The sequence below is a fragment of the Aquila chrysaetos genome, chromosome 6 (assembly GCF_900496995.4).
Source record: "Aquila chrysaetos chrysaetos chromosome 6, bAquChr1.4, whole genome shotgun sequence".
NCBI classification, from domain to species: domain Eukaryota; kingdom Metazoa; phylum Chordata; class Aves; order Accipitriformes; family Accipitridae; genus Aquila; species Aquila chrysaetos.
Genome location: NC_044009.1, coordinates 28910163 through 28923077, shown reverse-complemented (window position 1 = coordinate 28923077; position 12915 = coordinate 28910163). Strand labels below are relative to the sequence as shown.

Here is a 12915-nt window from a genome sequence, read left to right as displayed (position 1 = left end):
GCTAAAAAAAGACAGAAAAAATACTTACTATTCCTTTCTGTCCTTTTGGAAAAGAAAAAAATGAGCAGTGTTCTTATAAACCAGATTCTTTAAAACAGAAAGAAGAATTGTATTAATTAAAATATATTACAGTAACCATTTCTGAAGTCATTTAGCAAACAGAAGGCTTACCAGATGAGATTTAGCTTTGCAAATACAAAGAACAGAAATCTTCAAACAATATTTATACAGAAACACAAAAATTAAATTAGTATCTTGTCAACAAGACATCAACATTGATCTAAATAAAATCCTCCTGTCTATTAAAATTGAACCAAGTATTACTATAGGTAGAAATACTAAGGAACCAGCAGCAAGTAACATCATCGCTTACTAAAATGTTCAGTGGGAACTTTTCAAAATCACGGTATGTGCAGCTAGCTGAAAATTACTTAGTCATCACTTCTTATTTGATAGATTTATGACGCATGTTATCCAGAAAACCAAGCTTACCAGCTAAAGCCCAAAATTAAGACCCAGGAGATTTGTGGGAAGAATTCAATACCAATGAAAACCATGAGATACAGCTATTGTACAAATGCTCTCCTAAGCAGAGTTAACTGACCTGACTCCTGGCGATTTTAGAGCGCTCTGAATCCACAGTTTCCATAGGGTTTCTGCTGACTTAGCTCAAACAATGGAGCAGTTTATCTGTGCTCAAGATAAAGTTAAACTATCTATGACCATTTTACATTTGAAAGGTCTCTCTGCAATCATCAGGACTTCATTTGTTTTAAAGCTTAGAATTGCTTATAATTATTAAGTTGACACTTTTCCTGGCAAATTATTCAGCCTAAGCCAAGGGCAAATCTCATACTTCAAGCCCTTCCAAGCATCTTATCCAAAACCCTCCTAGTGCCAAGCACTATATAATAAAGCCTGAAGTAGCAATGTTTTGCTTAAGGGAAAAAAAAAAAATTCTTCAAGGCTAGAAAGGTTCTCTGAATAACAGCTAGTGTAAGAAAGCAGGCAAAAGGCTATGAGATTTCAAATAGTTTTTACTTAATTCCTAAGAACACCTTTTGCATTTATATAATGGTTGCTCAGTTCAAAATGCTTTCAAGTATTAACAATAAAACCTGAGTTAGGCAAGTTAGACAAGACAACTGAAATTTGAGAGTAAGCTATCCAAGGTCAGAGAAACAAAGAAATTTAACCCTATTCCACATTCAAAGGTGTGCTGTAATAACTACTGTAAGAATACAGATGGCTTCACCTGCTTACACAATGCAAGATGTGTCTCTTCATAAGTATCAAAAAAGATAATTTTTTACAGGGTTTGAATTGCCTTAAAGACTATGTTACACAGGCAAAAGCATTATTTCTTTTTTTGCCATATCTTTAATAAAGAGTCTTCTACCTAAAGCTGTATTCTAAGCTAATACATATATGGTAGGACTTCATAAAATAAAAAACATTTCCTCTTTAAGAACTTTGAGGTGAAAGTTTAATAGCAGACCATTTCAGACCACATTTACAAATTAAAAACATATTTCTCTGAAAATCAGAACATGCAAGATAAAACAGAATCTAATCAAACGAAAATCATTCCAAGAGCAGCATCCTTCTAACATGTCAATATATTTCTTCAACTTTTCAGGTATTTCAATATACATTTAAAATTAATGATGTTATATATTCTAGAACTTAAGTCACTCTACCAGCATCAGTAACTTGCTGAGACCCTGAGGGAATGACCTAAGGCAGAAATAAGTTGGTGACTGACTGCAAGCTGGAAAAGGCAGACATATTCCAGTCTGATTAGGGCTGAAAAATCTCTAGAGCTATTACTGGGTGGCACCAGGCATTCAGCATGGAGTCACCTCTTGACCGAGAACAAAGACAAGCTGGCAGTTGCTTGCCATTCATATCTGCCAAAAAAAGCTGAAGGGGAATAGCTTAAGAGAAAAATCAGATAAACAGTTGCAAGTCATAAGAGAACAACAGTCTAATTCTAAATGTTAGTAAGCTGATATCCAATTCAGAATTTTATAGAAAACCACTTTTCAAAAAAAAAAAAAAGGAAACAACAATTGGAGGACAAACTAGAGAATAAAAATCCAATGCGAAAATTCACACCACAGCACTAGAAGCCATCACCTTCAGTAATAAAAGTTTTCATTTCTACACTAATCCTAACAAACCTAAACAAAGGGAGGCTGGTAATACTTCCTCTTCTACAAGCCTTCCCTGTTAGCATGAACAAGCCTCACATGCTAACAACAAAGACTTTTCAAGTCCTTGCCCTTAAGAACCAAGTCAATTCATATTGCTGCCAAAGATTAATTTGAGCTTTAATTTCTATATTAATCCTTTCCAGTCAAGATATTGCTGCCCATGTATCTTCTCCACAGGATTCCTTAACAGCAGCATATTAGTACATTATGCATAACAGTATGACGTAAAAAAGCATCTTCAAGTATTTTTTTTGCATATTATGTTATGCTGACCCACACTCATCAAACTTGCAAAGCCTTAAATATTTACATTTGACTTTGCCTTTCACGTCTAAAGCTAAGGCACTGACAAGTCATGTTTTCATACAAAGATGCTGTACAAACATGGACAGTATGTACAATGTTCATTTCAGCAAATTAGTAAATGCACTGTGCTCCCCATCAGTAGAAAAGATGCTCAATAGGCTGCTTCTCCTCCTTGATACTCTGGGGGAAGGGGAGGCAGGGAAGCAGCTGTTTAGTGAGGTGGGAGCCCATTTTTTTTATTTTTAGAAAAGCAGTTTTCTTAGAAAACAAAAGCCGCTCATGAGGATGAGCGGCCAATCAGCTCAGTGGAACAAAATAGTAGTCAATATTTTCTCTTATTCACATCCAATGATGTTAGGATATTTTCTGGTTGAAGAAAATGGTCAATGATTTTCCAGAATAACAGCTAATTACATAAAACCAGTCCTCAACATATTTAGGCTGATGACATTTCAAGTCACATCTGTGTTAACAGTCATGTCCTAGTTTCAGCTGGGATAGAGTTAATTGTCTTCCTAGTAGCTGGTACAGTGCTATGTTTTGAGTTCAGTATGTGAAGAATGTTGATAACACTGATGTTTTCAGCTGTTGCTAGTAGTGTTTACACTAATGTCAAGGATTTTTCAGCTTCTCATGCCCAGCCAGCGAGAAAGCTGGAGGGGCACAAGAAGTTGGCGCAGGACACAGCCAGGGCAGCTGACCCAAACTCGCCAACGGTGTATTCCATACCATGGGACGTCCCATCCAGTATAGGAACTGGGGAGTGGGGGGCGGGGAATTGCCACTGGGGGACTAGCAGGGTGCCGGTCAGCAGGTGGTGAGCAATTGCACTGCGCATCATTTGTACATTCCAATCCTTTCATTATTGCTGTTGTCATTTTATTAGTGTTATCATTATCATTATTAGTTTCTTCTTTTCTGTTCTATTAAACTGTTCTTATCTCAACCCGTGGGTTTTGCTTCTTTTTCCCGATTTTCTCCCCCATCCCACTGGGTGGGGGGGGGGGGGAGTGAGTGAGCGGCTGCGTGGTGCTTAGTTGCTGGCTGGGGTTAAACCACAAGTCACCTAATATGTAAAAGTTTCTCCATTCATTCTTGTATTTTTTTTCCCAATTTTATATGCTGCATTTTACATATAGACAACATACCTCTCTCTAGCCCTAGTATAATTTTTGATAAGACAAGTAACTTTAGATACTAACATCTTTTGATGGTAAGACTTAGTTCTACACTAAACCCAGACTCATGAGAGACATTTCCCTCAAAGAAAGCATCTGCCTAACTACTTGGATTTATTTTAAGAGAAAAAATTCAGCAAGTTATGACAACTCAAGGATCGTCAAAAGCAAACCCAAACCCCTGCTGAGATGTATTTTCCATCTCCTTTTATCAAAGAGACAGCAGTAAGGAGGGGAAAAAAAAAAGGTGTATTTACTTACATCAATGGAAATGCAAAAAATGGAAGTGTCATCATCAACCTTGCTGTCCATTCATCAGGAAGACACCACAAATATACAATTATGCACGTGATAAGGTAAAGAAGTGAAGAGTAGAGAAGCAGCCTTCCAACCCATAGTTTCTGTAGCCTCTGATTTTTTTCTCTAAATTCTTCTAATGTCTGTATTTCCTGTAAATAAATAGGGTTCAACCTTATTAGTGAAATTAGTAGGTGGTTTTACTAAGCTGTCTTTAAGTGTTTGCTAAAATTAGCCATATCAATTTAATACTTGATTAGAAAAGTCAAGCAGCTTTTTGATAAATGACAATATTTGCCAAAGATAACTTTTATAGCATAAATACATCACACTATTAAGGTTATGATATGGGCCACTTACACTGTATTAGCAGTAACACATTGCTATTAGGAAGAAGTATTACAGATCAGCACTTTTTCCTATTTGTAATGCATTAGTATATGTGGGACAAGTGGAAAATGCTAATATCTTATGAATGGCAGTCTCTATGATCACATAAATCACTACCAACCATACTTTGCATCCTAAAACTTTCATCAGGCACCTGTGGAATTTCAGACACTTCTAATACTTTTCTACTAACATGGGAAATTGCTGAAACCTCTCTGTCATTTCACATGTTTTCATTTCAGTATTTTCCTCACATTAAGAGTGAAATCCTGAACATCTGGATGATGCTTTTGGCATATTAATAAGTGATCAAGCAATGCTCTGCTATGTTACCATTTTGACTGCATTTTAAGTGACAACAGGAGTACTCACACTTTCATTAAAAGGAAAACAAAAAATATCAACAGCATATTTCAAAACAGTTAATTTCCCCATAGAATACAGACATCTGTCACAAATGCTGGCTACAAATCACAATTGATTACTGAACCATCTAGTCAGTTATTCTGCCCCTGACCTTACTTACTACCACTACAGTTACAACTCTTACATTTAAAACCATACATTGAAGCTTTTCTAATGAGCCTGATGAATAGAACTTTGAATTAGTGACATTTTCCATTACACAGGATTTTAACCATTAGTTATAATTAAATTGCATAAACAAGCCAACTTCACGTTCATTCCCATTTCAGGCTCTCTAAGATATTTAAACTGTAGTTTCTCACTATCTATTATACAGTATGGTGTTTTTTAAATGATTAATAGTAAGGGGAAAAAAGGTAACAGTCCATCTGAAACTCAGAATCTCTAGTACATCCAACTGGAATAATTATCATAATAATTTAAAATTCCATGACGGTATTTTACGTAATGTGAAACAAATACATGACCAGCAAAAAGGATGCATAGTCCTAAACAAAAAAAAAAAAAACAAACAAACAAAAAAATCAAACAAAACACCAAAAAGCAAATACATACCTTATCAATTTTTTCTAATACTTCTACAGTGGAAGGCTTTGCCTGCTTACAAGGGAAAGAACAAAGATGTTAATCTCACTAAAAAAAGTCAGTATTTTGAGGATTACCGTACATTAACAGTTTCCTAACAAAAATACATATTCATAATAGATTAATATATTATCTGTTTTACATAAATAATAGTGACAAATAGAAGGGACTGTAATGAACCACTATTTTACAGTTGGTATTACTATTAACTGAAGGCTCCTTTCCTACACCACAAAAGATGAAAACCTGTAATGCATGTACAGCAATAATGGATGTGTGGGTGGGAAGTAAAACAAGAAGAGAATTGATGAGTGGAGGGAATAGGCAAAACAAAGAGAATATATACAGGAAGCCCCAACCTGAGAACTTAAGCTTTTTATTACTATTCATTCCACACAAAGACACATGCTCTAAATAAATTATAAGCAACTGCAAATAAGTGTTATCATCTCCAGTAAAATTCCCCTTAGGAGCAACCTGGAATCCACCTTCTAGGAATCTTTCCTAATTTCTGAGACGTATAAAGCCGCTATCTTGCCCTACCCCTCAGGCCACAAATTCATAAACCATAGGCCACACTGCATCACCATGAAAATGAGTTTCTATTACACAAAACTGACATTTCACCTAAACTTTTGCCCTTAAAGGAGTTTTGTATGGGAGCCTCCGAAATCAACTGATAATAAGCAAAAGCAAACCTAGACTTGAACAACTCACACCTGCCAGGAGAGCAGTCAAAAACTTCATGTCTTTTCCTCATAAACTCAGTACACCATTCAATAATATACAAGCCAATAAAAAGTTAGGAAGAAAGACTTGTATAGGTATAAGTAGCTATCAAAACACTTGTTAAAACAGACACAGAATCATATTCTGAATGTACCCATTTTGACCTAAAATAGCCACCAACTTTTCAAGTCACAGATGCTGCTGTATATCCCAATAAAGCACCACAAAACTATTTAGATTTTCAGAAAGAGTTAAAACTGTATTTGTGTAAGTTAACCAAACCAGGGCCAGGCCTGGTATTGCAAAGGAAATAAAGGACAGGCTCACAGTTTAACAGTTTAGGGATTTGGCAGAGAATATTTTTGGTCCTTATGTCTCACTACTGGACTTTTAAGGGACATACTAATGGGAAAAGTTTAGCACTAACAACCAGAATTAACAGTCAACCAATAGGCATTAAGAAACACGTCCTGCATACTCCCATCTTCTAGACTAAAGATTATTATATTGTTACACAATGTTACTTACCCTCCATCTTGAAATTAATCCACCCATCTTCTATTGTGAACAAATGTTGGCAGAGCTATCAATCTTCTACAAGAATTCACAGCTAGAAGTGAAGCATTAAGCACTTAGGAGCAATCTAACAGCATAGTCCAAGATTCATAAATTTATTCCACTATCTAAAGGAATCAAAATATCACATAAAGCCATTGCCTAGTTATCTACCTATATGTTATTTTAAAATCCAGTCTTCTGTTTCATAGACCATCTTGTAAGTCAGTTGATCAGCCTTGATGTGGCCAAACTTATTTTTATTCTGGAAATATTTAACCAGAAGGAAGTCCTCAAAAACAGAGGCACAAAATAAGTGCTAAAAAAGCCACCAAAATCCTCCAGCAGAAAAATAATTTTAAACACTTATTATTAGGCAGGATTATTTAAGAAACTGATTTCCAATTATTACCTCTGCTGCTCATATGCATAACTCTTAATGTTCCTTTCCAGCTGTCACTCCAGGCATCCAGCATTAATATCCTACTATTTGTGAAAAAGTTAATCTCCAATAAATCTGCTTCCTTTTCATGCTCTCATCAACAAGAACATATTAGATAGCACTATCGTTCTTCCTTTGTATGAATTTTTAAGTTCAAATAATCAGTTTCAAAGAGATCTCACTTGCTCTAGGAAAGCACTACATTGGCAGGTCTGCCCTGCACACAACACACAGTACAGTCACCGGCTCATCAAATGGTCCTAAAGCAATTCCAAAGGTGCAAAAGTAGCTCACCTCACCCTACACAAACCTGGAACCCAAGAACAGCACTAATTTGATGATCTGGGTCTAAGTTCCCAAAACAAAAGTGTAGCAACTTTCATTCAGCAGGTAGATGCAATCAATTGACTTGGAACCTTCCCATGGCAGAATTTCCCTCCAGTCACTTAATTTACAAGTTTTTACCCAGTGAATGAAAAAGTGATCAGTTCATAGCAACCCCAACAGTAAACTCACGCTCAGTCCCAACTAGGGTTCAAACCTTTTTAACTCTGACATGAAACACTAAGACTTAAAACAAAGCACTGACCCAGTTAGGCAGAAATATAAGTGCTTATTATCTTGTTTATTAAGTTACCTTTGCCCAAAAATGAAAGATAAAGAAACCTAATCCCAATCCAAATTTGTTTCCAAATTATCTGAAGCTGTCAGAACAAATATAATATAGGATACACATTGCTCACTAGCACGAATGCTACTGTAGTATGGTAACCTCTTCACCTTTTAAGAAAGCCAAGGACTTCAGAATCCAGAACTGTAGGCCCTATGACTTCAAAAAACAATCCTTAAAGATAAGGAAATCCGTATTTGAAATGCCGCCAAAATGAAGCTAGAACAGATGGACAAATTAGCTCCGCCACTGCCAAATTACTAGCACAAAGGGGCGAGCTGCAGAAAAAGCACAATTACCCCTTGGACTCTTCAGTAAATTCTCAAAATAATCACTATTACAGCAACTCACCCCAGTAAAACAGCAGCAATATTTTTATTTCTCAAATATGCAATCTAACATTGAGAATTTTATACAATTGTCACTTTGCAGTTACAGGTGAGTTTTTGTTTGACAGGTATTGCAGTAGATCTGAGCAGACACTTTCTTCGCAAATATTTCTACAGAGACAGATAGTAGTTATTGCAAAACATTATGAAAGCTACGTCAAATAGCCAATCAAGAAGTTTTTAAACTTAGCACAAGCTTCCCAAATCTAGTTCACTTCCCTAGCACTACCATTGCTGTTAGGAGCAACGGTAGCTCTCGGTTGTGGACATACTGAGACATGAAGATGCTCACATGGTCTTTCTGTGTGCCATTTTCCTTCAGGCCATAGTTTGAGAACCTCTGTAGTAGAAGTGTTAGAGGATCTTTTTGGCATAGGTTATTGTGAGCCATTGGTGACAGCAATCTTTGCCAATAACACATTCACAATGCTATCTCTACCTGTTTTTTAAAATATCTGGCAAATATCTGGAAGAGAAACAGGTTTGACAAGCGTCACCATGCACATAATTTTATATGAACTATGATGCTGAGAGACTTTACGTATGCTGCTCTGAAAGTCAGTAATACTACCAAAACCCTTCCCCAAAGAGATATTTAAGGGATTAGGGCCACTAGATTCACGTTTACAGTTTAGTCACCAAATCCTTAGTTAGGAGATGGAGAATTTTCTATGGTTTCTGTGGAGGGCCTCAGATGTTTTCCTTCCGTCCCTCCCTTCTTTTCTTTTTGACATGACAACACAAACTGCCTTCAACTGCTTCAAATTCTCCTTGTTCCTCCTCACCTGCCACTCCGCATACCTAAGACTAATATCCTACTGTTCATGGTAAAAGTCCTCCTTCCTTCCCATGCTCTAACCATCAAATTATTGCACAGCACTTTTTCCTTCTGAAGACTGCATTTCTTTAGCACAGAGCTGTCCTTTCCAGTCACTGAGCCTGCTGCAATTGGACTTATTTCCACAAATATTATCACGCATTTAATACACAAATAAGAGAGCTGCAACATTTCCCAGTCCTAGACTTAAAATAGACAACAGAAGTGTTAAAAAACACTTAATGTAGAAGCTTAAGAAAACACTATTACCAAGTTATTACCCGATTCTCAAAAAATTTCCTGACAGCACCTCCTCTACCCCAAAAATATGCAATTTAATTAGTAAAAAGCAAAGCAACAGTGCCACAGTAAGAGTACCAGAGCAGAAAAAGTTTCTCTTTTGACAGAGGGATGAATCACGCACAGTTACAGAAGTCATCCACCAACCTATTCATCCAGATGGAAAAAATAGTGTGATGATCTCATTACACTTTTATCAAGTCAGTCTCAAATTTCTTCAAGCTTGTTGTTAAGATGAAAAGCTCTCCAAAAAAAATCAAAGTCTCCAAAAAAAATTTTAATAACTGACATGCTGAAATTCAAGACGGAATAACATCAAGACAAGTCATATTAGAAAAAAGGAAGTTAGAAACTTGAAATCGAGGCTTTCCATACCGACATACAGACATTTCCCCTGAAGGAAAGGGTAATGCTCTTTAAATGAGGGGTTTTGTAAACTTAGCGACTTCATTTTATGTAAATATTTTCAGATATTTACCATTACAAAGAATACAAGCTCTACCTTTCAAATTTAATCTCCAGTTCTGCTCACAGAGTTTCCACCCAAAATTCATGTTCTCCCACAATTTACTGACCTCAGGAACTTTCACAGTGACCATAAAAAGTTTCTCCAGCTACAAGCGCTGTGGACAAGGAAACAAGCAAAACAAAACCAGGAACATCACCCACCACCTACTGCTAGCCTGTCCTAGCACCTCTCAGTTAAGACAAGTTGCTGACTTTTCTTCAATGTAAACTTCATTTTCAGCTGTTTCTCTCTGGAAGCGTCCCATGGAGGTCCCATGCTTTGGAAAGCCTTAATTAAAAAGGCAAACTAGTTCCCACACCGGGACCCCAAAGCGATGGAGCAAGGAGTGGGTGGGTCAGGCGCTTTTTCTGAAGCCCAGCCTTGTTTTGAAGCCTGCGAGCGCGGCCGCCCGCGGGCCGGGAGGACGGCGGCAGAGGCCGGCTCCGGCTCCCGCCGCCTGCCTTCCGCCCGGCCACCCGGGAAAACCCCACGGCTCCGCCGCCGCCCCCCTGCTCCCGGCCGGGAGAGCGGGAGGGGAAGGCGCCCGCCGCCCCCTCCCCGCACCCGGTGGCTTCCTCTTCCGAGGCTGCGCCCCGGCCCGCCGCCGCCCAACTCCCCAGCAAGCCGCCCGGCTGCCAGCGGCGAGGCGGGAGAGGTCGGGGGCACCGGCCGCCCGTCCTGCTCCGCTTCGGCCCCCGGGGACGTGGGGCCCGAGCCGGGTCACGCGCAGCGCCGGGCGCCCCTCTCCCGCCACCCCGCCCACGGCGGAGCCATTCCCTACCGCGGAGTCGCTCGAGACCCGGCCGGGCCGGGCCGGGCCACTCCGCCCCTGCCAGCACGTACCTGCCGCGGGCCGGGCCGCGCATCCCGCCGCCGCCGCCCGCCGAAGGAGGGGCGCGGCTGCCGGGGCGGCGCTCCCATCAGGCCCCGCGCGGCCCCGGCAGCCAATCAGCGCCTGGCTGCCGCGGGGTGCGCTGGAACGGGGAGGGGCGGGGCCGCTGTGTGAGGCGGCGGGCGGCGGCCGAGGCGAGGCGAGGCGAGGAGGAGGGGCGGGCGGCGGGAGGGGCTGGGCCCGGGCTCGGGCTCGTGTGGGGTTCCCCGCCGCCCCTCGGAGCCCGGCGCGTCCGGGCGGTGGCACGGTACCCCGGGGGGGGTCGGAGGCGGTTACCGCCGTCCCGCAGCCACCGCCGGCGGGGCTGGGGAGGCCGAGCCCGTCCTCCTGCGGCTCTCTCTGATACTTACTTACAGGAAAAAGAGTGCTTTAACGCTAAAGCCTAGGCACGCGAGGGTCGAACTGTCACGTGAAGGCTTGCAGCAGCCTCCTGACACTCTCGTGTTCAGCCCCTGCCAGTGAAGCAGGTGCTGACAAAGGGACGCTGTGGCGGACGTGTTTTCTCTGCAGCAGGCCCTGGAGTCGCCTCAGGGACACGGAACGCCACCGCTCTCTCTCACGGTCCCCTTCATCCCAGTAGGCAACCGTTGAACTTACTTGGAGAGAAGCAGCACTCTATAGTTCTTTAATTTACATTGCTGTAATAACAACACTCTCTCTTTTGGTGCTCTACTTTATCAGTTTTCTTACGTGGCGTCCTTTCCTGGCTGACACCCGTCATCACTTGCCCCGTGCCAAGAGGACTGCGGAACAGAGAATACTTGCTCTGTTTGCACTGCCTTTCTCACAAGGTCTTCAGTGCCCTGCTCAGAATTTTTGCCAGTATGGCTACACGAGTGGGAGCATATGCACAGATGTGGAAGAAAGTCCTTCAGAGTGCCCTGAAGTAGAAATTCCTGTGCAGAAGCTGTATACCTTCAGCTGACCCTGCACTGTTGAACTAATTTTATGTAACAACATATCATAACATAGCATATATATATATATATGTATATATATGTTGTGGGGTTTCCAGTCATGGTAGGTTGACCACCAGCAGGTAAACACCCAGGCAGCCTCCTGCTCACTCCCCTGTAGTGGGATTGGGGAGAGACTAGGAAGAGTAAAAGTAAGAAAGCTTGTGGGTTGGGTTAAAAGAGAGTTTAGTAAGTGAAGGAAAGAAAAAGAGTGATGCAAGGGAAATAACTCACCACCTCCCACAAGCAGACCGATGCCCAGCCAGTCTTTGAGCAATTATCTACCCTGGAAGACAAAACCCCCCACCTTCTTATTCTGCTACCCCACTTCTATTGCTGCCCATGATGTTATATGGTATGGAATATCCCTTTGGCCCATTTGGGTCTGCTGTCCTGGCTGTTTCCCTTCCCAACTTCTTGCCCACCCCCAGCCTACTCACTAAGGGAGCAGAGCATGAAAAAGAGAAAGCCTTGACACCGTGCAAGTACTGTTCAGCAGTAGCCAAAACATTGCTGTGTTATCAGTGCTGCTTTAGTCACAGAATCCAAACCACAGCAGCATATGGGCTGCTGTGAAGAAAATCAACTCCATCCCAGCCAGACCCAGTACACCAATTTTAAAAAGAATTCAAATCCAAACAGAATAGGCAAGGTTTTTGGGCCAGGGGAGGACAAACAAGATATCCCACCACTTTTCCAGGCAGTGCAATCAGCTTCAAGCTTTAAGTAGTAGAGCTGCTGAGTCTGATCATCTGCCAGGTATTCATTCATAGTTTTGACACTGGGAAATTAATCCTTTTAGCTTCTGCCAGGGTTCAGAGTGAATCTTGCTGCTCTGCATTATTAGCTAGTTACAATATCAGCTAAGTAACAACTTTAGCTGTGAATCATGGTCTAGAATGGGCTTCAAGTAGGTTCATTCAAACGCAAATAATGGCAGTCAATGCAGAGCTACTGACTATACTAGGAATGCTCTGCTCTCAATTACAGAGGTCGTCTACAGCTTTATTTTTGCCATTGAGACCTAGACTGTTCCTTCCTTTTCAAGTGGAAAAAGACTCAGTGACTGAGCCTCTCCTCTTCAGCTTGCACTCTAGAGCCACATCTACTTAAATCCTTGTAGCAATGACTATTGCTCCACTGAGAGGATGTCTTCCTTTTTGCTTTCAGATGAAATACAGGTATAGTCCACTCCTGGTTTTGATACTTCAAAGTGGTATGTTGCTGGAAAGAAGCTGATTTAAATCTTCATCTTTAAG

The 12915-nt window shown here is 40.9% G+C and overlaps 1 protein-coding gene across 11 annotated transcripts in view; it reads right to left on the bottom strand.

Moving 5' to 3' along the window:
• LNPK (lunapark, ER junction formation factor) overlaps positions 1-10749 on the bottom strand; it is a 44197-nt gene extending 33448 nt beyond the window's left edge. The window contains exons 1-6 of one of the 11 annotated variants that reach the window (XM_041124180.1): positions 9876-10197; positions 9448-9592; positions 6656-6737; positions 5369-5410; positions 3962-4149; positions 29-87 (exon numbers count right to left, since the gene is read on the bottom strand). In XM_041124180.1, the coding sequence (XP_040980114.1) occupies positions 29-87; positions 3962-4149; positions 5369-5410; positions 6656-6682 (316 nt within the window). In that variant the 5' untranslated portion in view covers positions 6683-6737; positions 9448-9592; positions 9876-10197. Of the gene's footprint in view, positions 1-28; positions 88-3961; positions 4150-5368; positions 5414-6655; positions 6754-7094; positions 7368-9447; positions 9593-9875; positions 10198-10589; positions 10607-10651 lie in introns of those variants that run through there. The other 10 variants (XM_041124177.1, XM_030017702.2, XM_041124182.1 and 7 more) reach the window with 10 other exon arrangements.
• Positions 10750-12915: the final 2166 nt, after the last annotated feature.